At 49.8% G+C, this 21,028-nt stretch overlaps 4 protein-coding genes across 7 annotated transcripts; 1 reads left to right on the forward strand and 3 right to left on the reverse strand.

Annotated features, from left to right (window-relative positions):
- Positions 1-311: 311 nt before the first annotated feature.
- Positions 312-2,770, reverse strand: myca (MYC proto-oncogene, bHLH transcription factor a). The gene is made up of 3 exons (XM_057012436.1): positions 2,555-2,770; positions 1,593-2,270; positions 312-1,308 (listed from the first exon to the last, which is right to left on the reverse strand). Exons 2-3 carry the CDS (start codon positions 2,236-2,238, stop codon positions 704-706), a joined length of 1,251 nt encoding a protein of 416 aa, XP_056868416.1. The 5' UTR covers positions 2,239-2,270; positions 2,555-2,770; the 3' UTR covers positions 312-703.
- Positions 2,771-6,426: 3,656 nt separating this feature from the next.
- ankha (ANKH inorganic pyrophosphate transport regulator a) lies at positions 6,427-12,485 on the forward strand. The gene is made up of 12 exons (XM_057012435.1): positions 6,427-6,801; positions 7,773-7,989; positions 8,201-8,319; positions 8,395-8,478; positions 8,553-8,723; positions 8,798-8,932; positions 9,400-9,492; positions 9,565-9,657; positions 11,065-11,194; positions 11,318-11,441; positions 11,551-11,650; positions 11,794-12,485. The coding sequence occupies exons 1-12, from the start codon at positions 6,706-6,708 to the stop codon at positions 11,914-11,916; spliced, it is 1,485 nt and encodes a 494-aa protein (XP_056868415.1). The 5' UTR covers positions 6,427-6,705; the 3' UTR covers positions 11,917-12,485.
- A 268-nt stretch (positions 12,486-12,753) lies between these two features.
- On the reverse strand, positions 12,754-18,986 carry LOC130513617 (uncharacterized). 4 transcript variants are annotated; one of them, XM_057012433.1, is made up of 11 exons: positions 18,889-18,979; positions 17,989-18,276; positions 17,335-17,847; positions 17,019-17,225; positions 16,576-16,869; positions 16,214-16,287; positions 15,951-16,057; positions 15,720-15,863; positions 15,237-15,368; positions 14,209-14,478; positions 12,754-13,948 (listed from the first exon to the last, which is right to left on the reverse strand). In XM_057012433.1, exons 2-11 carry the CDS (start codon positions 18,135-18,137, stop codon positions 13,742-13,744), a joined length of 2,097 nt encoding a protein of 698 aa, XP_056868413.1. In that variant the 5' UTR covers positions 18,138-18,276; positions 18,889-18,979; the 3' UTR covers positions 12,754-13,741. The 4 variants fall into 4 exon arrangements, with proteins under 4 accessions (XP_056868413.1, XP_056868412.1, XP_056868410.1 ...); XM_057012432.1 differs by having other exon boundaries at positions 15,720-16,057; positions 17,989-18,143; positions 18,889-18,986; XM_057012430.1 differs by having other exon boundaries at positions 15,720-16,057; positions 18,889-18,980.
- A 108-nt stretch (positions 18,987-19,094) lies between these two features.
- On the reverse strand, positions 19,095-20,590 carry otulina (OTU deubiquitinase with linear linkage specificity a). The gene is made up of 3 exons (XM_057012437.1): positions 20,327-20,590; positions 20,099-20,220; positions 19,095-19,674 (listed from the first exon to the last, which is right to left on the reverse strand). The coding sequence occupies exons 1-3, from the start codon at positions 20,438-20,440 to the stop codon at positions 19,272-19,274; spliced, it is 639 nt and encodes a 212-aa protein (XP_056868417.1). The 5' UTR covers positions 20,441-20,590; the 3' UTR covers positions 19,095-19,271.
- Between the last annotated feature and the right edge of the window lie 438 nt (positions 20,591-21,028).

Raw genomic sequence — 21,028 nt, forward strand, 5'->3', positions numbered from 1 at the left:
TTCTTCAAAGACCGGAAGTGCAGTGATTTCATTAGAATCACTGACCACAAAACTTTGTTTCCTGTCCAGTTTTTTTTTAAAAATTCAGGAAATTGAGGGAATTAATTTTAAATCCAACATTCCAGCACACAATAAGACATTAACCAAAAAAGGAAATGCTTCACTTTTTGCCAAACCATGTGCTTCAGGAGCCTATTGGAGGACTAATTTAAGTGATCTTAGAGCTGATAGTCATTATTTTACTTCTTTACCCTGAATGTGCCCCCACCTCCTTACATCTGCTCATTCACTTTGAAAGACACACACACAAATTTGAGAAGAACATTTTTTTTATATTTCAAAAAGAATCCAGGAACATAATGGAATAAACAAACACTGGGTCTGAACATCCAGACAATTGAGATCCAAAAATACATTTTCTTAGGAAATATTAAGTATATACAAAACATAAAAATTTATATTTTAGTTTGGGTACTCAAACAGGGTAGTCCCCTTTTTAATATTTTATTAATAAAAATAAACTTTAAATATTTAATCCACCCATAACTTCAATTGAGGCAGTTTTAACATTGAAATCAACCAAGATTCCAAACAACTTAATCCTTTTTTTGCATTTGCATGCAACAACAACAACTGTACACCCGAAGTCTTGAACTTGCAATAAAAAAAACAAAAATAAAAAAAAGGCCAGAAAGTGTATGATTCAAACTTTAACACGTGAGCCCTGTAGCTGTGCCAGTCTCTGCTTTAAAAGTTCACTTTTCCTGTTCAGCTGTTCCTTGAGTAGGAGAAGTCTCTGCTCGTCCGACTGCATGCTGTAGATGCACTCCGTCGCCTTCTTCAGGATCACCACCTTGGCCGCTTTCTCGTTGTTAGCCACCTCGGGGATCTCGTCCCGCAGGGCGAAGAAGCTCAGCTTCAGCTCGTTCCTCCTCTGGCGCTCCAGAACATTGTGAGTCCTTCTCTTGTCGTAATCCTCGGTGTCAGACGTCCGCGGGCTCGAGCACTTGCGGTTGCTGCTGATCTGTTTGAGGACCCTACTGTGGCCGCCGTTGCCGCTCTCCAGCTTCAGCCTCTTGACAGCCGGCTGCTCGTGCCTCATGGAAGGATGGGCGGCGTAATTATGCTGGTGGGTGGAGACGTGGCATCTCTTCAACACGAGCGGGCTGGGGAGCCTGGTCTCCGACGGGCTGGGGTCGCAGCGTTTCACCGCCTGTCTCTTCTCCACCGTGACCACATCGATCTCCTCCTCCTCCTCCTCCTGGTCCTCCTCATCATCGTCGTCGTCGTCGTCATCATCTCCATCGTCTGCAACATAAAAATAATTCAATCACACGTGTCACAGCAGTTGTGTCACGTCCAGGCTACATGCTTCTGACTGAACACTCTGTACAGTCTTCCACATCATTACACCGTCTGACGCTGCAGCTGTAGCCCCCAGCTAATCTCACAACATGGGTGAAACATGTCTGCAGCATGTCTACCTCCTGCCTGTCAATTAATCAAAACCACTGACACCCAAGTTTTCTATAGGAGGTGAATTCCCAGTGGCAGTCGTGAAACTGGCACGGTGACCACAAAATGCAGCTTACCTGAGTCACTACAGCTGCTGCTGCTGCCACTGTTGGGCGGCGTATCCAGTCCCAGATCCTTACTATGCACCGTCCCTGCGCTGTGCTTCGGCGTCTCCGCCACCGGGTACGGGAAAACCACGGATGGATCAATGCACTCCGACGCAGACGTGTTCAAATCTTGCAGATAGCTGCTGTTAAGCTTCCACGAAAGAGCGCCGGAGGGCTCCGTGCAGTCCCCGCCCGCCGATTCCTTCCGAGCGGCGTGCAGGGAGGCGAGCCGCTCCGACACCACCTTCTCCAGCTTGGCAGCGGCGGAGAAGCCGCTCCACATGCAGTCCTGGATGATGATGGTCTTGAGGAAGGACTGGGAGTAGTCGGCGTCGCAGATGCTCTGGTTCACCACGTCGTCGCCCAGGAACTCCGTGAGCATCTCCAGCTGATCGGCCACGGAGGGGAAGAGGCTCGACAGGGACGGCCGGCGGCTCGGGGAGAGAGGAGGGGTCGGGAGCAGCTCGAACTTCTTCCAGATGTCCTCGCTGGGCGCCGGAGGCTGAAGCTGCTGCGGGTAAAAGTCCTCCTCCTCGTTGTCATAGTAGAAATACGGCTGGAGAGAATCGTAATCGTAGTCGTAGTTTTTACTCGCCAAACTTGAATTCAGCGGCATGTCGTCTCTGCTGTCGACCTTTTATTACGGAGCTGAGTGGAAGAAGAAGAAAGAAGATCTGATTCATCTGGAAAAGGGGTGTGCGGGTTCGGAGCGCACGACGGCGTTACAACGTCATATGGTGACTTAAACAGCAAACCGTGTGCACGCCTCATATGCGTGCACCGGGGCTGCTGCAGCAGGTGCTCGGCCGGGGCTCCAGCACACGCAAATGTAGTGCAAGAAAGAAAACTAGAATGAACCGGCGCTGGCAAAGAGCAATAATCTTTAAAAACTACACTCGCGGGGAGAAGTGACGTGCACGACCGTTTCTTACCTTTCTTTTACAATTTTTATGAAACCGTCGTCCTGAGAATGCGGCGCAAAGTCGATCCGAAAGGCGCAAAAAAGTTAATCCAACACGAAAGCAGCATTAAATCCTTCCAGTTCCACAGTGATGCAGGCGGGTTCAGCCCGAGTGAGGCGTGCATGAGGAGCGGACAGATCACGGCGACACGCACGCTCTCAGCGGCTGCGTGCGAATCAGAGCTCAGACGTCTTACTACGCTTATTTATAAACCTCAGCACTACCCCGCTGTGTCCTTCCGCGTGTTTCCCCGCGAAACACTTGCCGGTTTCAAGATTTCACCTCCCGCCAGTTAATTTCCCCGTTTTTCGAACCCCAAAGAACCTCACATTGTGCACCATAACGCGTTTAATGGTGACGGATTTTTCATTTGAGCACCATGAATCGAACCAAGCGTTTAAATACGGTTGAGTCTATTTCGCTCTGAATTTTAAGGACGTCACAGTGGAGGTCCATTGACGGCTGACGTGCAGAAAAAAAACACCAATGTAGTAGTAGTAGCTATTTAGTGCGATGTGTTTAACTGTTAGATTTTTAAAAACACTGTCAAATACACGAATCAGAACCTGTTGGGCGTTGCCACGCATTTATTTTTTGGGGGAAAAGCTTTAATATCCTACAGAGGAAGATGCCCGCTGCACTTTTTTAATTAACATTTTGCAGAAAAAGAGTCCAAACTGCAACGTATGCACGATCTCAGCAGCAGTGAACGTGTGAGCTAACAGGTGTGGGAGTTTACCTCGGTCTCTGCGGGTGCTCACAGCTCCCAGACGGCCAGAAACAGGTGAATTCGACGGGCACACGCAACAACTGCAGGCTGCAAACGACGGTGGAGATAAATGACAGCGAGTTTGCGGGATGGTGACCGTGTAAAGTGGCTCTAGTCGTCGTCCGGAGAGATTGGCATCAATTAACGACAGGAAGGAAGCAATTAAATCAGATGGGTGCTGCGGATGGATGGAAGTGCCCTCCTCTGCCGTGGAGGGGAGGAGAGATTCAGCGGGTTCTGAGCGCCCCCTGACGGCCAGACTGTGCCAGGACTGGACGGCAGCCAGGTGGGTCCAAGGTCACTGATGCAAGAACTTTGAACCCCACGAGCTGCCCATGCAGCGGTCATGGGCCATGGGTATGGAACGTCAGTCAGATGGGGGGATTATATAGGGGAAAACAATCAACCTTTTCCACTAAAATAGGCAATGTTTATTTGATCGTTTGAGTTCTCAAAAGTAAAAATGCCCAGCAGTGTGTCCCCAAACAAGTGGTTAGAGAGAATAATTCAAGACTGTAGGCTCTCGTTCATTACTGTGGGTGGTTTTTACCTTATACTGAACACAGGATCTCTGGAAGTTAAAGCCATTATTGCATCTGCTCGACAAGGTAGCGCTCCAGTTAAATGACATCATGATTACAAGTCTTGGGGTCCAAGCCAAAAGGGAGATTTTCTTGAAAATAGGCTGATATGTCAGCTTTACTTGAAATTTTTGTGTTTAAGAGTCAGTCAATTTAATAATAGGCTGGGATTTGGACGGACCCACAGTGCGTACTCTTTAAATCCATACCAGAGGAAGGGGGTGATAAACCCCTTTCTTACTGTCCAGGATGTAATAAAAAAACTCTTTAACTGTTGCCCCTTCTCTCCTATTCCCCAATTGGGGATGCTGAGCCGCCATCCACATCCATCAGAGCCTGAGTTGTGGTCGGTGCATTTATCAGATGCTCTGGAGCGCCTGGAGACACTCTGAGAGCGTCTGACATCACTTCCTGTGAAAAGAGATCTAAATCACTCCTCATCTGCTGTTGGAACATCTGTTCATGGAAGAGATTAATAAAGTTATGTTGGATAAATGTTCCGGTAATTTAACACTGCAACAGATCATTCTTCAACAAACTTCTTTTTGTTACATTTTGACTTTATTCCCCCATTAAAAATAAAACGTTTTGTTCTCTTTTTTTTTACGTATTTATCACATTTGCCCTTAAACATACTCAAAATTGCATCTCGAATATTTCAACAGATGGTCCAAATTTAACTATAGATGTCGTTTCCTGTTCTAAAAAGCGCAGATGGGGACAGATGTTACGGGAATATTACTTTCACCCGTTGCATAATCAGCTCTGGATGCTGGTGAGGAAGGAAGCTGCCCATCACACTCAAACACAGAGTGACAACCGGCGTTCTTCCAGAAACTAACCCCCCAAAAAAGGCTTTCAGTCACAGCTGAAATGGGTCTCCTGACAGTCCCAGGATGGTCTTCTACAGACGCATCACAGTCCATCAGCAGCACCATTCCTGAGAGACAGAAAATCAATAGTTGCTCAACTCCTGGGGGAGATTACTGCCAACTAAGCAGCTGAAAATGAAACACATGACAAACAGTCGCCTGACTCCAGAGCTCATCGCTCCATTAATTATGGATGCTGTCAACAGATGGTTGTTAAAATGGACCCGGACAGATACAGGTGCAAATGTGTCGCACATATATGCTAAAAGAAAAATCAGTTGGAAGCTCTGCCAAATTCCATTAAAACATACGAAGTCTGCAAAACAGATTTCTATGTGCAGTCGAATTATTAAAAGCATTTCTGTCCCTGTTCATCATATTATATTGTCAGAAATATTAGTTCACATGTGGGTTGGGTTTTTCCAGCAGGATTATGAGCTACAATATCTTTTTGTTCATAAAAATTCTAATCTTATCTGCGTGTTTGAGTCAACTATTTATGACACGAAGCAGCTGCGAAGTGCAGACAAATGTGCACTTTTACGAGCCTGCAAAAAAGCACACCTGCAGTTTATGGCCACTAGAGGGAGCTGTCGCACCATCTGAAAACACCACCCAATACACGGACAGGGTTAAAAAAAACTTTATTTTGCGGTGAGTAATTAGTGAATTATTATTATTTTAATGATAGCAAAATGTTCTCACAACTGATCAAAATATCTCTAAATTGCAAATGATGCCGGTCTTCAATTTAGAGACACAGGTAAATAGGAAGTAAGAACATTAAACGCCGTGTAACGTTTCCCTGATTAAACCTGGAAAACAACAATCTGCTGTAGCAATAATGAGACGTTTTCTGAAATACTCTGCAGCATTGTGGGCTGTTTTCCTTGAACCATAACTTCAAAATGACTCCACAAGCGGCCGGGTTAAACACCCTTCATGGCTGTATATAAACACGTGAACAGCACAGTTACAGCAACAATCCTGAAGTTATGATGGAATTATAGCTCCAGTTTATGCTTGCAGGATACGAGTAAACATCTGACTTTACAGCTGCCGAGTTAAGGCATGTCTGCTTGTAAAAATAATAAAAAAAAACCCGAGTCAACAGTTAAAATCACTGCAGGCGCTCCCGAGTCTACACGCACACACACACACACACACACAGAGGTCGCGCCTTTACAGAATCTACCCTCTTTACCATTTGGAAGTTTCCTACCTTTATAATATACAATATAAAAATTAACGAAACACTTTTATTGACTTTGGAACAGTTAGCCCCCGCTTATTGATCAAAGAACGCCGTTTTCACCCGCCTATATTTTAAAATGTCCCTGATCAATTATCTGGGGGGGGGGGCATCGGCGTGTGATTAATGTCAAGAAAGTGTGCATTGGCGTGTGTGACGTCGCGGCGCGCTGCTGATGTCACGGCCGCGGAGCCTCGGAGGAAGCCCTACTGCGCAGCCCAGTGCGCAGCGTGCAAAAACGGACCGGTGCGCGCTCGGACCCGCATTCCGATCGCTGTCACACCTGGACGCCCCCTCGGGTTTAAACCTCCGCGCTGTTAGGTGTCAGCCCGCGTCTCCGCCACCGCCCCCATCCCCCCCCCCCCCCCCCCACCCCCCCACCCTCGAGGATGATTTGAGAGGAAGATGTGTGAGATTTCCGCTGACCTTCGCCTCCGCTCCGCAGCACCGAAGCATTGTGACGCGCCGCCGCCGCCGCCGCCACCACCGCCGCCCCAGGAGCGCCTCGGCTCCCGCCGCTGCCCCACTTCGACCGCGCAGTGAACGCAGGTGCTCGGACCGCTCAGCAGCCGCCAGCAGCGGGTTTTCCCTTCCAACCCACCCAGACCGAGGCAGATGCCCCTCGCTCTGTCAGCCCGGCTTCTACTATGGTGGAGTTCCCATCCCTCAGCCCGTACTGGCCCCTCATCCGCTTCCTGGTGCCTCTGGCGATCACCAATGTTGCCATCGACCTGGGGGAGCAGGTAAGGCTTCGGCTCTCTTCGTCCTTTTTCGGCGCGTTAGGTCCCAAACACGGGACCGTGTCTCCGTTAGCCGCGGCTAACGACGCAAAACACTGGATTTGCTTCCTCGTGGGACGCATCCGCCGCCGCCGCTGCGTCTTTTTCCTTATTTCGCTCGGTTCTTTAACCTTTAATTCTCTAATCCGCAGTTCCCCCGCGACGGCCCCGCTGAGCCCCAGATTACTCGGCCTAGCTTCAGCTAGCCTAGCTGGAAACTGGAGGAATCCATGATTATATACATTATTTAGGGAAAAGGAAATCACGCCCTTGTTTTTCTCCCCCTGAATTTGTGTCACGCCGGCCACCAAATTCCACACAAATTGTGGACTATTTCTCTGTTAATCTGGAATCAAAGCACATCTGTCCGGTTTTTATAATAATAACAAGAAGCAAAGTATGATGCTGTGGTTTGTAGATGGCAGAAGCGTCATCTCTAATTCCTTCACCTTTTTTTGGTCTTGCTTGGACTATTTGAATTAAAAACAAACGCTGCTAGATGTCAGGATTAAGCTTATGCAACGGCTGGAATCTGTTATAAATAGCACAGGGAAGCAGAGGAAGAGGGCAGCTGTAGGGACTCTCCTGGAGGAAGAACTGGATGAGGACAGGAGATTACAGCAGGTTTAGATGGCAGATTTGTCCCACGCCACTCGGGCTTTTGACGCCTTATCAGAAATTCTCATTTATGTCGAGTTAAAGCTGAGGAAAATCCAACAACTTGGACGTTAAAAGTGCTACTTTTCCTCTTTTGGGGCAACATTTCCCTGGAAAACACCCTTTGACGCGAGATAAAATGAGCGTGGAAATGCAATTTGATGGTGCAGCATAGCGGATGTTAAAAAGCAGAAGTGGCGCTGGAAGATAACGCGTGTCATGGTCATGGTCACGCTCACGTGGCGCCGACTCATCGCACGTTTCCACATGTCTTCCAGGCCCTCAACAGGGGCATAGCGACGGTTAAAGAAGATGCCGTGGAAATGCTGGCCAGCTACGGCCTGGCCTACTCGCTCATGAAGTTCTTCACCGGACCCTTGAGCGACTTCAAGAACGTGGGCTTGGTGTTCGTCAACAGCAAGCGGGACCGGCGGAAGGCCATGTTCCTGCTGGTGACGGCCGGGGCCACCGCCTTCGTGCTCCACATCTTAATAGGTGCGTGTCAAGACGTGTACACTCAAAAAAGGACGCCATGACGCAGCAGTCAGCCGCCAGGCTAACCCTAACCCGCTGGCTAACGTCTGAGTTAGCCCATGCTAGCGGTTAGCATGTTTCCCCTCAGAAATCCCAACCTGTATAGATGGCGCAGCCCTCATTAGCGACGGCGTGCTGCTAGCGTGCACTAACGCCTGCCCGCTCTCCGCAGCGTACACCGATTTAGGCTACTACATCATAAACAAGCTCCACCATGTGGACGACTCTGTGGGACGCAAGACGAGGAAGGCGTTCCTGTTCCTGGCGGCGTTCCCTCTGCTGGACGCCATGGTGAGTCAGCGCGGTGGGACACGCCCCCGAGCCGCGCCCTCCATGACCCGCCTCTGCTTCTGTTTTACTCCCAAGGCCTGGATCCACGCGGGGATCCTCCTCAAGCACAAGTACAGCCTCATCGTGGGCTCGGCGTCCGTCTCTGACGTGGTGGCTCAGGTACGCTTCGCCGCGGCCGAGGGTCCCGGGCGCCCTTTTGAACTCCGCCGTTCAGCGCGTGCGTCTCTCCCCAGATCGTCTTCGTGGCCATCCTCCTCCACAGTAACCTGGAGTGCGCCGAGCCGCTGCTCATCCCCATCCTGTCCCTGTACATGGGCGCCCTGGTGCGCTTCACCATCGTCGGCCTGGGTTATTACTGCAACATCCACGACAACATCCCGGACACCAGCGGACTGGACGTGGGGGTAAGTTTGGGTTGTTTTTTAGATTCCGTTTAGCTCTGTTTACACACAAGCTAACGGGCATCTGATGCCTTCAGGGCGACGCCACCATCAAAAAGATGCTGAGCTTCTGGTGGCCCCTGGCCCTCATCCTGGCCACCCAGCGCATCAGCCGACCCATCGTCAACCTCTTTGTGTCTCGTGACCTGAAGGGGACCTCCGACGCTACCAAGGTGGGTGTTTACCTCCACAAACCGGGGACACGTCTTTGTGTCCCTACGTTATTTTCCCCTTCCCCCCCCCCCCCTCCCTTCCCACAGTCAAGTGGTCACAGATGAAGTATCAGATGCTAACAAGCCCCCTCCCCTCTGGAGCGTTCTGGCTCCCTCACTAACGGAGGCAACACAAAGCTGTTTACCAGAATGAACTGGAAATCATTGACAACGCCACCTGCCAGCGGTTGGGGTGATTCACCACGTCCACGCGGAGCCCGATTATCCCGAGTGAAAACATTTTCTACAGTACGCGGCCCTACTGTTCCCGCGCAAGGCTGTTGTTGTTCGGGGGCACAAAAACAAGACCAAGGCTGTGAAAACACACCCAGCGCGTGGCGTTCAAGTCTATTGTTAGACACCAGGCTAATTTTGCTCCTGCGTTAGCGTGCCCGCGGCTAATCGCAGCGGCGACTTTGTCATTCCAGGCCGTTGCCGTCCTCACGGCCACGTATCCCGTGGGTCACATGCCTTACGGGTGGCTGACGGAGCTGAGGGCCGTGTACCCAGCCTTCGACAAGGTAATCCCGGCGACCGCCAACGCCTGTAGCTCGGAGAGATCACGGCAGGTGAACGGTTTCTCCCTCCTGCAGAATAATCCCAGCAACAAGATCAACGCCAGCAGCGCCGTCACCAAGTCCCACATCAAGAAGTTCACCTTCTGCTGCCTGGCGCTGTCCCTCATGGTGAGTCCCGGCACGCCGCACCCGCTTCTATCGGCACTTGCGTCCACCGTCCACGTCCAGAGACGATATTATTCATTTGAACAGGGAGAAACCCCTATCGGGACCAGGCTCCCGTAGTAGTGTAGCCTTTAACTAGTGATGGGTTGATCGTGGGTTACTGGATAATTCCAGCTGCTTACACATTATTGGAAACCCACATGAACTCGCTGACATCGTCACCTCAGACGACCCCAGAACCATCAGCCCGCACTTGGATTAAATGTTAAACGACGCAGCTCCAGGGTGACAGTCCCGCCTCATTCCGCGCAATCTTTCTACGTTAGCTGCACCTCTGCTGAGGCGATCCAAAAAAGGCAGATCCAGATTGCAGCGGCGCTGTTTGACGGGTCAATATTTACATCAGGATAAGATTCTTTTGTTATTCGCAGTTGAGGAAACGTCTGTCAGACGTCTGAACGTCCCTAAACTCGGGTCAAGCAGTGATTCACTCATACCTGCAGCAGGTTTCTCTTCCAGAACCAGTATAACCAGTTAGAGCAGCCATACTATACCGTCCCGCACCAATTCTTGCATAAAGCCTTGTTCTGGACGCTTCATGCTAACGCTCAGAGCTTCCCCCCCCTTTGGTTTAGAGTTGCGACCCATTAGGATGGAAGTTTGTGAAGAGACTCAGATGTTTAAGAGCTCATTAAAACCAGACATTCACATAAAAGCACATTCCAGAAGGTCCTGGCAGATGATCCTTAAGCCAGCGGCGCCACGGGCGCCTCCCATTGCCGCGATGCTAAGCTAGTTTCTGAGGAGGAAAAAAGGAACTCACGTCCCAGTTTGTTGCAATAACTGCACCAGAAAGAATAACAGGAAGTTTGTGGCCAGAGTCGGGTCTCTTGGGATGTGTGCGCATGTGTGTGTGTGTGTGGGGGGGGGGGCTGTCCTGGTGAGGTGTGAAAAAAAGTGGACAAGACAAAACAGCAGAGGGCGCCGTGACAACGGCGGCGCATCCCAGTAAGTGGCTAATAAAACGCAAGAGGCAGCAAAACGGAACTTTGGGGCAGGCCCTGTGTCCCACCAGGGAAGGGGGGGGGCATCTTCTCTGTCCTGGGACTCACAAAAGCTTTCCTGGGGCCTCTTAAAGCCAAATTGTGGGTGTCTAATCCAGGGCGCGGCCTAACGCTCTAAATCTGAGTGATAACAGGGAGGCGCCGCAGGGCTGTAATCAGGGCCGGTCGGGACGGAGGCAGAGCAGAACTGACCCTCCTGGTGCCCCGCAGAGAGGAGGGAGGCTTCTCCAGGTTCCACCGAGCTTCTCACATTTGGCGTTGGCCGCTGATGTAGCGAGCTGTGACGAGGCGTGCGGGGGCCAAGGGGGGGGGGGAATGTGTAATCTAACGTGCTTTTGTCGCGCAGCTCTGCTTCGTGCTGTTCTGGACTCCTCACGTGTCGGAGAAGATCCTGGTGGACATCATCGGCGTGGATTACGCCTTCGCCGAGCTGTGCGTGGTCCCGCTGCGAATCTTCTCCTTCTTTCCTCTGCCAGGTGACGCCCCCCCCCCCCCCTCCCCCCAGGGTTTTTTTTTTCAGCGCACGGCAGATTTTCCTTCCCGATCATGGACGTTTCTATCGTGTGTGTGTGTGTGTGTGTGTGTGTGTGTGTTTGCAGTGACCCTCCGGGCTCATCTGACCGCGTGGCTCATGACCCTGAAAAAGACCTTTGTGCTGGCCCCCAGCTCAGTTCTCCGCATCATTGTTCTCATCACCAGTCTCGTTGTGCTGCCTTATATGGGGTAAGTCGCCACGCCAGAGGTCACGAAGGTCAGCGGCGGTGAAAAGTTGTCAAACGTGAGATAATTCTGGATTATGCGGCTCTTGGACTGCTCTCGTTTGGCGTTTCAGGGTCCACGGGGCCACGCTCGGGGTCGGCTCCCTCCTGGCCGGGTTCGTAGGCGAGTCCACAATGGTCGCCATAGCGGCGTGCTACGTTTATCGACAGCAGGTGAGCTGACGGAGCTCTTTGTATTTCGCCTCAACCTTGGGTGTCGGTTTTTGGCGCTTGCTTTAAAACGGCAACGGAAGTAAAGCTCCAGCTGCCGCTGAGGGGCAGAGACGACAAACTCGCCTTTCCCCGTCTGCCAACAGAAAAACAGCGAGATGTCCAACGTGCTGGTGGCGGAGAGCGACAACTCGGCCCAGATGAGCGAGGTGCAGTCCCGGTCCCAGATGGACACCATCACGGAGCTCCAGGAGGAGGAGGAGGACTGAGAGGACGCCGCGGAGGACGCCGCGGAGGCTCTCCGTCTGACCCACAGGAGCAGAGAAAGCCATGCACCTCCAAGTGTAAATACCTGTTTTTTCTTAAGATTCCGCATCATCAGTGGGTGTATCAACACGTGTGTGTCCGCCGGTCCAACAAGGGAAGCCAAAAAAAACAAAAAAAAGATGGCGAGACGGCGTGGAGAAGCCGTCCTCCTCCGGACGAGCCAAACACCTGAGCCTCGGTGGAGCCGCCGCGGGGACACCAACCCCACCTTTAACTGTGTTCTTTTCTGGACAGGGCGGCGGGAGCACGCCGACTTAAAGACGTGTTGTGGGACTTGTTGGGTTGTGCAATCGTATTTGACATACAGCCGTGTACAGATTGTTTTCTAGAGGCGTCGCCACGGGAATATTTAAGAGGGGTCGGGAATCTCTCCTTCTATCAGTTCTGATCGTTCCCTGGTTCTGCAGTCTGAGGTCCATCTCCTTCTGCTGGTAGTGTTCCCACTGTCACATGTGCTGTAAATACTGTATAGGCATTCTTATTTGGGAAATAAATTGCTTTATTGTTACGACTTTTGACTTTAGCTTTAACTTTTTTCCACCCCCCCCACTCTAAAGAGCAATAAAAGCCTGTTACTCAGAACTGCTTCCTCATGTGCAGTGAATGAGCGTTTCCGCGGCGATGGCGGGTAACGGTACGGAGTGTGATGCTGCACAAACCAACCGGGGGGGGGGGGGGGCTAAAAGAGGAAGAGAACCACGAATGGCGTCGGGTCAGGTGACCAGTTCGCCCAAAAACAACAGAATTTTCGCCTCAATCAGACCATTAAGGAGACAAACCCGGATGGGCGAGGAAACGCCGTTTATTCGCGCTGGGCGCCGGTGCGGCGGCCCACATTCGCTCGTTGTTGTGCATCGTTTCTAAGGCAACGCGGAGGACCAAGCGGGCGTCTGCGACTGGATCCGGAGGCTGTGGCCAGGATCTTTCTGACGGTTCCATCGGCTTGGTTAAAGGCAGCATGTTACAGGAATCAGACACTCACACACGCTACAACGGTGACCGTTTCCCGATGATTCGCCGCAGTCGCTCGGTTAAAATTCGATTTCATCGCAGCAATAAATTAAAAGCCAAAAGCGCCCCCGCTTTAGCCTCGCGGCAGCGTTCTGATCAGTCGTTTACAGAGAAACGCCGAAACCGGGGACAGATCAACACGCACGACGAGCAACTTGAAAACTTTACAGTGCAGCGCGTACAAATAAAGTTGTACAAGGTCTCAAATCTGCATATTTTGAAGGAATAGACATTTTGGCTAATATGCATAACTGGTCGTACTGTGAGGTAGATCTGGAGAGAGGCTGTACGCTATGCTAGGCTAACGCTAGGAGGTTTGGCTTCGGAGGCGGTCCTGAGAGAAATCCAGCCTGTCACCCTTCAGGGCCATAAGGGTCAAGGTGTAAATGAGTGGGGTGGGGGGGTCAAGCAGCCCGGGGAGGGATCTCAACAGTGCAGTTTAGGTGGCTCTTGTAAACACCTCTGTTCAGTGAGGAAAAAGTGGGCAACACCAGCCAAACGGGCCAAATTTACTGAGCAGTCCAGTTAACCATTGACAGCAACGAACCTTAAATATGCTGGTGTGTTCTATTGGCTCCGCCCAGCTATTAGCTCCGCCCAGAGCCGCCTTACATATTTATTTGGCTACTTCTCGTCTAACTCTCAGCAAGAAAGCACATTTTCCAAAATGTCAAACTATTCCTTTACTAAACCCTTCGTTTTGGCGGTCCACCTGAGGACTGTCGCGATGGCAGGAGGTCGCTCCTGCGGCGGCCATCAGCTCGAGTCCAGCTCCGCGCGTTCGACGGCTTCTACAATGGGCACATTGTAGTGACGGTCGTCCTCGGTGACGAGGCACACGGACGGCCAGTCGTCCCTGTGGTCGTCTGGGTAAAAGGTGACAAACTCCTCCGTGTCTGCCTTGTACAGTCTGTAAACTTGAATAGTGCATTCCAAGGTGTAGCCCAGCAGGAACATCTCCACCTTCACAAAAGGAAAAAGAGAATGAGGGGAATAATTGCAGAGTTGGAGAATGTTTTGACTGTCATCAGCCGCTCAAGAACGCCAGATTTACAGCTGGGATCACTTCAGCCCCCATTTAAAAGCTGGAAAATAGCAATTAAATCACTCCGACGGCACCTGAAAGGAGCAAACTCCCAGGGGAGAGAACGCCGGGACGCGCAGCAGCACGTTTGGACTGAGGGACTGGAAAATGTCAGGCGCTGATCCCGGGCGCTTCCTACCTGCTCCAGCCCGGCGCTGAGGCCCACGTGGCTGAGGTGGTTGGACAGGAAGGAGCGCGGGCAGTCGGACGAGTCCCGGGCGAACAGCAGCCAGCAGAAGAGCGGCACGTCTCCCTCCGCCTGCATGCGGCCGTGCAGCTCCAGCGCTCTGGCCAGCATGAGCAGCTTCAGCGCCTCCAGCAGACCCAGCTCCTCTTCCCCCCCCTGGAACAAGCGCTCGCACAGACGCTGCCGCTCGGCCACCGAGGGGCAGTCCACCGCTGCCTGCCACTGGGGGCAGATCACAGCAGACGTTAGTGCTGCTTCATATTCGTCAAGTCTTATAATATTAACCTTTGGAGTCTTAGGTTAGATTAACGGCTGATTTCCTCATGACTAGACGGCCCCGAATGCCCCATTTAGAGGAATTGATTCATTAATTAGGAGGGTTAAAGCAGAGAAGGGGGACGTGTGTGGCTCAACAGGCTGGACAGCGTCACTTCTGCTTCTTCTTATCTGTTCTTATCTGCTGCTTCTCTCTGTTAACGACTCAGCCGGTGTCGCACTCGTGACCACACAAACCCACGACCAGTCATGATTTGGACTTTTGAGACTGGAAACGCTGAGTCAAGACTCATTTCCAATGTTGTCGCAGTGACAAAGCGCCAAGTTATGAAATAAATAATGCTAATCAGAGGGCAGAAACGGCAGGAGGACAAAGCAACCTGAGTTCAAATCGATTCTCTGGCATTATGAACTGCTCTAAGGGTGGGAGGCAGCATTTAAAAAGTCTTATAAACTCATATTTATGGAAACAGCACATACCAGAGTAACAACAGTCTATTCTGAGAGGAAATACAGGGAATCTATAAAGTCTGGAGCCAGCGTAGCATGTGGCTAATTCTCATAAACCCTGAGTGGTGTGAGGCAGCAGTGATCCTGACTGGGCCTCAAGACAGGGGCCATTTGGGAATGCTTTAGGAGATGAACACACACACACACACACACACACACACACACACACAGACGACGGTTTCCTGTGCTGTTACCTTGGCTCTGAGTAGCTTCGTGTAGCCTTTCATCTGCAGGATTGCATCTCCTCTCCCGTCTCCCTGCAGGCATTCTCCAGGAAATGACCACCCACTTATCAACCCCTCCTGGGCCTCCAGCTGATCCGGGAGCTGTAAACAGAAAATTCAAACCGCTCAGACGTCAGACACCAGAGCAGACCAAAAACCCCAAACATGGCATAGTTGACCACAACAATGATGCCTGCTGATGCCGTGGAGGCAGCTGGGACACACTACAGCTTAGAGGGGCCCCTTAATGGCCTAAAAAGGCCAGTTTAATCAGGATCAGCCAGTGCCCCGATGGCGACAACATGAGGCGTGTTGGGAGTTTCTGATGCAGCTCGCTGCGCTGAAATCTAAAGGAATTTGCCCGAGTTAGCCTCTAGCTAATTGAGCACAGGCACGGTTGTGGCTTCAGAGCTAAAGATAGTTGGCACGCTAACTGCTGGGCAGCATTATTACCATAGCGACGTCCTCGTCCTGCAGCCACGAGGGCAGCTGGGTGCTGTGGGTGAACACCTGGAACAGCGTGGCTCTCAGGGCGCAGTAGTTGTCCCCCCTCACTCTCCTCAGACTGCTGAACCTGCTGGACATCTCCGTGTACCCCTGCAGCAGCACACAGCAACACCACAGGAGGACTCTTGGACGCCCCCATGCAAAAGAACTGGATTTAAAGTGGAAGCCGTCACCGACCTTCCTAATGAGGGCACTTTTGGCGGTGTTTCCTCTCCACTCCCTCTCGCTGTAAGACAGAATATCCATGGCAGGAGCCAGGCTGCACCTGTCCTCCACATTTAACACTGAAAAACATCAACACAAGCGTCGGTATGTGACACCCAGAGCACGATTGCTTTAGGAAGGTGAGTTCCAGAGATGGACTGACATCCCCTCCCTGTGACCCCCGAGTGGGATCGAGCAGACAAGAAAAAGGGAAAAGAGAGTGGTGATTGACTGACCTGGGGGCAGGAATCCCGCTCCGTTATCTTGAGAGGCCGTCAGCTCCTCGGCTCCTCTGTACAGATCTTCCTCGCTGGAAAGGACAGAAAGCCTCATGATTTCTATCTTTGTTGCCACCAAGACAGACAGAAAGAGGACAGAGTGCATCTAAAGCCAGAGATAAGGCATATTTGGTGTTGCTCATGCTTGCTGCGATCCCTTCGGTTGCTACAGGATTTAGGTGGGAATTTACTAAACCTTTAACGTGCATTGACTGGAGGAGACCAGCTGGCTATTTTTGGAACAGCTAAATTAAGAACGCGTGTTTGGAACATGTGATTAAAGACCGGATGGTTTTCTGAGACTGAATAACTTCCCAGACCTGCTCCTCAGGTCGTCCTCGGCTCCTTCCTCGGGGAGAACGGGCCCGTCAGCACCGTTGACTGAGCTGCCTGCAGGCCACTCCTCTTCTCCAGTCACCTCCGGGATCTCAGCATCATCCCCAGTCTGAATCCTGGACTCAGCAAGCACGTTCTTCACTTCCTCCTCCTCCTCACTCTCCTCTGATTTATCAACATCTCCGTCTTTATCCTGTCCTTTCAGGATCATTTCTTCCTGTCCCATGTTCTCTGATGGGCTGGTGAGGTCAGGCTTCACATCCTGTTCTGACTCCAAGCTGCAGAAACAAAACAATTTATCGTTACTCTTGAGATTATATGTGTTTATTTAGCTGAACAAACTGAAACTGTAGATAATTGTATAATGGTGCCTATACGCCCCCTAGTGGCCCGAGAAGGATACACCAGCTGTAAAGGACCTACTGACCTTTCACGACCGCCTTCTTCCGGAGCTGCGATCTCAGGCGGTACAACAACGTCCCCGGAATCTCCCTCCTCACCATTGTGATCGAGTCCTCCGGGTTTCAGCTTGGAAGACGACTCAGTGATGTCACAGCTTGCAACTTCCTCTGAAGGGGGACCGGGCAGTTTGTACGCTGAAGCGAGCTCCGTCTGAGGAGGCTCAGTGGCAGCGCTGTAATTAGAGACACATTGAAGTCTGACATCAACACACGAAACCTGTTAACTCTCCCCATCAGATGCATTCAACGCTGAACTGTAACGGTTTTCCCCGAGTGTCTCACCAGCTCAGAGAGATCTCACACCCCTCCTGTCCGACCACAACGGGCGGCAGCTGAGTGTTTGGCTGAGATAAGACGTCGGTTATTCCGGGGGCCTGTCCACACGCCTCAGCTTCGTCGCCGTCATCGTCGGGAGCGGCCAGGTTAGCGCGCGGCATCGTGTTTATCTCCGCGTGATTTTCAGCACAAACGGCCTGAGCCAACGGAGCGCTGATATCAGGGCGCCCGTCCGCAGCAGCCGAGGACGCAGCTTCAGCTTCTACTGCGCTGAAATGAGTCGAGCTCAACGGCTTCTCGGGCAAGATTAAAGTGCACTGGGGCAGGTTAGCGTGCGCGGCGTCTGCAGCGCTATTTGCAGTTTGTGCTGTGTGGGGACTTTCTGGGATTTTCGTGGGAGGCGGTGTTGGTGCGAGCACCTTCTGGGGTCCGTTCATGATCTCTCGGACTTCGGGACTATTCTTCGGCTCCACAGCTTTAACGTCCTCACGCACCTCCACATTGTTGTCGTGTTTATTCCTAAGCATGTGAAAGAAAAGATCAGCAACATCACCTTTCAGAACACATCCTGGGGATCAATACAAAACCTGATTAAGTTAGAGCTAGACTCATTAGGATGAAAGGGAAAATAATGAGTATTTAGAGAAACTGCGGTCTTACCTTATGTCTCCGTCTCCCTCGGGCCCACAGGTGCCCAGCAGTAATTTGGCTTCCTGTGTTGAGGCCTTTGAGTTATCAGACAGCAATCCACTTCTTTCTTCCCCACTTTTACAACCCGGACTCTCAACGTGGCAGCAACAGCCTCCCATCTAGCCCTGTGGCCCAGGAGGTCAAATGGGGGTTGAACGGTGACCTCTATTCCAAAAGGTCGGCAAGCGACCTGATAATTTTAGGAGTTCATGATGATGTTTAAAGTGCAGCTATGGCCAGAGAGCAACCATGGTTGTTCTATTAGAGAGAATCGATGAATTAGTGGGCAAAAATCACTCGTGTAAACGCGTTTTCATTAAAATCCCTTTAAAAACAACTCGGGATCAGATGTCACATGATCCGACGTCACGTGACTTACAAAACAAAACTGAAATTTTAGGGAAGTGGATGTACAGCCGTAAAATCAAGAAACTCTTCATTTGAACATAGCGAAATAGAACTTATCAGTCAACCACAGTTCACCAGCACTAAGAAACCACATCTGTCAATCTCTGTTGCAGATACATGTTAAAAAATATATCTTTAAATCTGACAACCAAGGAATCCATTTTTTAAATGTATGGCGCACATTAATCACAGGGACACCGATTGCACATCACACGTTCAAAAGTCAGCGTCCTTCTAATAATTCAAATAATAATACAACAGCGCAACTGAATAAAAAAGTGCATTGTTTTGAACCGTTTCCTGTATCCGCTTCAGTTAGCTAGCCAGATCGCAAGTTAAAATACAGTTACGCCACTGAATGCTGATAACCATTTGTAAAAACATTCCTGTTGCTCGAGTCACAAGAGAAAAGTATTTAACACTTATGGCTTAATGGTTAACATTCGTTCTGAACATATTTACAGTGTTTCGCAGATCCTGTTTGATAGGAAGCCCTAGCATAACCAGCGTAGCAGGTCAGCGCACAGTTCGAAGCCGTGACGTCACAAGAATGCGCGGAGTTGTGCTGCGTTCAAGTGCTCGCCGATAAAGCAATCACAGTAACGCTGAACATCAATTTTCTAACTGCATCTTATCACATTTAATTAAAGAAACCATTTACATGTAGATACTTGCTGTACATTTATTTTCAAAAAAGCTTCAAAATGTATCTTTTATGTACAAATCTGTGAATATACAATTACATTTTATATATATACAAGTATTCACACATTTATTGCTATATAAAATTAATTGTCATTGTTTAAAGTTCAAAACAAGTGATTTTCTAAACTCAAGTTAATCTGCTACATAGGCTTTAATTCCTCCATGTGATGGATCAGCTCCTGTGGCAACCCAAATTCTGAAAAAAGTTCTATACACTCCTGCAAGAGGCAACTTAGGCTTTCAGATGACCCAGAACTAAGGTTTTCCTGTGTGTTTGTAACATTCAAGTCATTTTTTTTAGCCTCTTTGCAGCATTCCATGTCATTACATCCCTCTTCACAACAGCCTGACACTGACTGCTCCAAGTCCAGCTCCTCCATGGTCTCGGACACAGAGCTAACATTGGGAGTAGGCTTTTCCAAAGCTTTGTTGGTCCCATCAATGATTGTGTCTTCATACTGTGAGACCCGATGCAGAAGCTCTGTCACAGAGGGTGGGATGGGGTTTTCCGGATGCTTGGTTTGGTACCAGAAATACAGAGCACTGTGGCATACAGAGGCACAAAGAGGCAGCAGAGTCACTTACAATGACACAGAAGTGACAGGAAAAAAAGTCTTCAATAATAGCAAGAACAAAAGAGGGTCCTGATGTTTCCATGTAAGAAAAAGATGGAAATATCTAATGCCTCTTTATGTGTAAAACGAATCCATGATGACAAGAAAAACAACGAACCCAAAACAAGACATCCTCGAGAGGGCACAATGGAACAAACACGAAAAATGGTACAAAGTATGTTAACCCATGTAAGGCCACTAGATGGCACCGTTACCTAAAGTCTGTGCGACTGTTAAAAAGGTCCTAGAATTTGGTTTTGTTTGTAAAAAAAAAGAAAAGGGAAATGGACAAATAATTCGTCTTGAGCTACACAACCCAGTCATACACACACAAACAAACTGATACAACACACCTTAACATCCCCTTAAGGCGGCCAACGGGTGCAGTCATTGCAGCTCCTTCCAGGTACCCCTGTTTGAAACCGACCTGAAGCGAGGCCTCCATCCCTGCATCAGACCCGTCTACATAGCCATCCTGTCCACGACAGCAGTCAGGAACACAAAAACTCAACTTCACATAACTTTACAGTAATTTAACTAAGAGACTGAGCAATACTGCAAACACAGCGAGCAGTGTTTACCCGGATTCGTTTCTTCATGTTGGATGCCCATTCTTTGCTCATCACGCTCATTTCATCCGCATTCTCGTCAAAAATGTCGTCCCCGCAGCTCGATGCAGCTTTTAACCAAGACATCCGACTTGACAAATACAACTCTTTACAGGAAAAACACAGAAAACAAGCTCACGACGGATTAATAACTCCACACTTAATAATAAACTCGAAAAAGAAAATTTCTGCGCTGGAATAACGTCATCATTCAGCGCCGTTTTCTTCTTCTGCTCCTTGAGAGGCGATTAGCGTTGATTTGAAGCTGTTTGTCGCCCCTAGTGGATTGTATCTGTTTTACAGCGCATCCACCGAGTTTCCAATGCAATATAAATTAATTTGTTCACTTATTTACTCATAACAATGAGCTTTAATGACAGAACGTTTCAAATGTATACATTCATGCGTTCTAACCTAAAAAGTTTAAACTATGCTTGAGACATAGTCTGTGATTTCCAGTACAAAGTGGGGGGAAAAAACATTTTAAACCTAGTAAGTAAAGTTGTAATATATATAACATGTGCATTTAAAGTACCTAAACCAAATTTTACATTTGTTGCAAGGCTAAATAAAATCTTATAGTTGTATCATTGATAAAACATATATAAATACACGAATGTGATGTTTGTTGCTACCTCAGGAGAGTCGCAACAGGACAGGGCCCAGTTCACTGAG

This window comes from Takifugu flavidus, chromosome 17, assembly GCF_003711565.1.
Source record: "Takifugu flavidus isolate HTHZ2018 chromosome 17, ASM371156v2, whole genome shotgun sequence".
Taxonomy (NCBI): domain Eukaryota; kingdom Metazoa; phylum Chordata; class Actinopteri; order Tetraodontiformes; family Tetraodontidae; genus Takifugu; species Takifugu flavidus.

Coding starts and splice junctions, on each gene's coding strand:
- myca (XM_057012436.1), bottom strand. CDS start 2,238: ATGCCGCTGAATTCAAGTTTGGCGAGTAAAAACTACGACTACGATTAC. Junction 1,309..1,592: donor CAGCAGCTGTAGTGACTCAG/GTAAGCTGCATT, acceptor TTTATGTTGCAG/ACGATGGAGATGATGACGAC.
- ankha (XM_057012435.1), top strand. CDS start 6,706: ATGGTGGAGTTCCCATCCCTCAGCCCGTACTGGCCCCTCATCCGCTTC. Junction 7,990..8,200: donor CGTGCTCCACATCTTAATAG/GTGCGTGTCAAG, acceptor CGCTCTCCGCAG/CGTACACCGATTTAGGCTAC. Junction 9,658..11,064: donor GCCTGGCGCTGTCCCTCATG/GTGAGTCCCGGC, acceptor TTTGTCGCGCAG/CTCTGCTTCGTGCTGTTCTG.
- LOC130513617 (XM_057012432.1), bottom strand. CDS start 18,137: ATGGGAGGCTGTTGCTGCCACGTTGAGAGTCCGGGTTGTAAAAGTGGG. Junction 16,288..16,575: donor GAGGACGACCTGAGGAGCAG/GTCTGGGAAGTT, acceptor TGTCCTTTCCAG/CGAGGAAGATCTGTACAGAG. Junction 15,369..15,719: donor AGGACGAGGACGTCGCTATG/GTAATAATGCTG, acceptor TTCTGTTTACAG/CTCCCGGATCAGCTGGAGGC.
- otulina (XM_057012437.1), bottom strand. CDS start 20,440: ATGTCTTGGTTAAAAGCTGCATCGAGCTGCGGGGACGACATTTTTGAC. Junction 20,221..20,326: donor ACATGAAGAAACGAATCCGG/GTAAACACTGCT, acceptor TGTCGTGGACAG/GATGGCTATGTAGACGGGTC. Junction 19,675..20,098: donor CGCCTTAAGGGGATGTTAAG/GTGTGTTGTATC, acceptor TGTATGCCACAG/TGCTCTGTATTTCTGGTACC.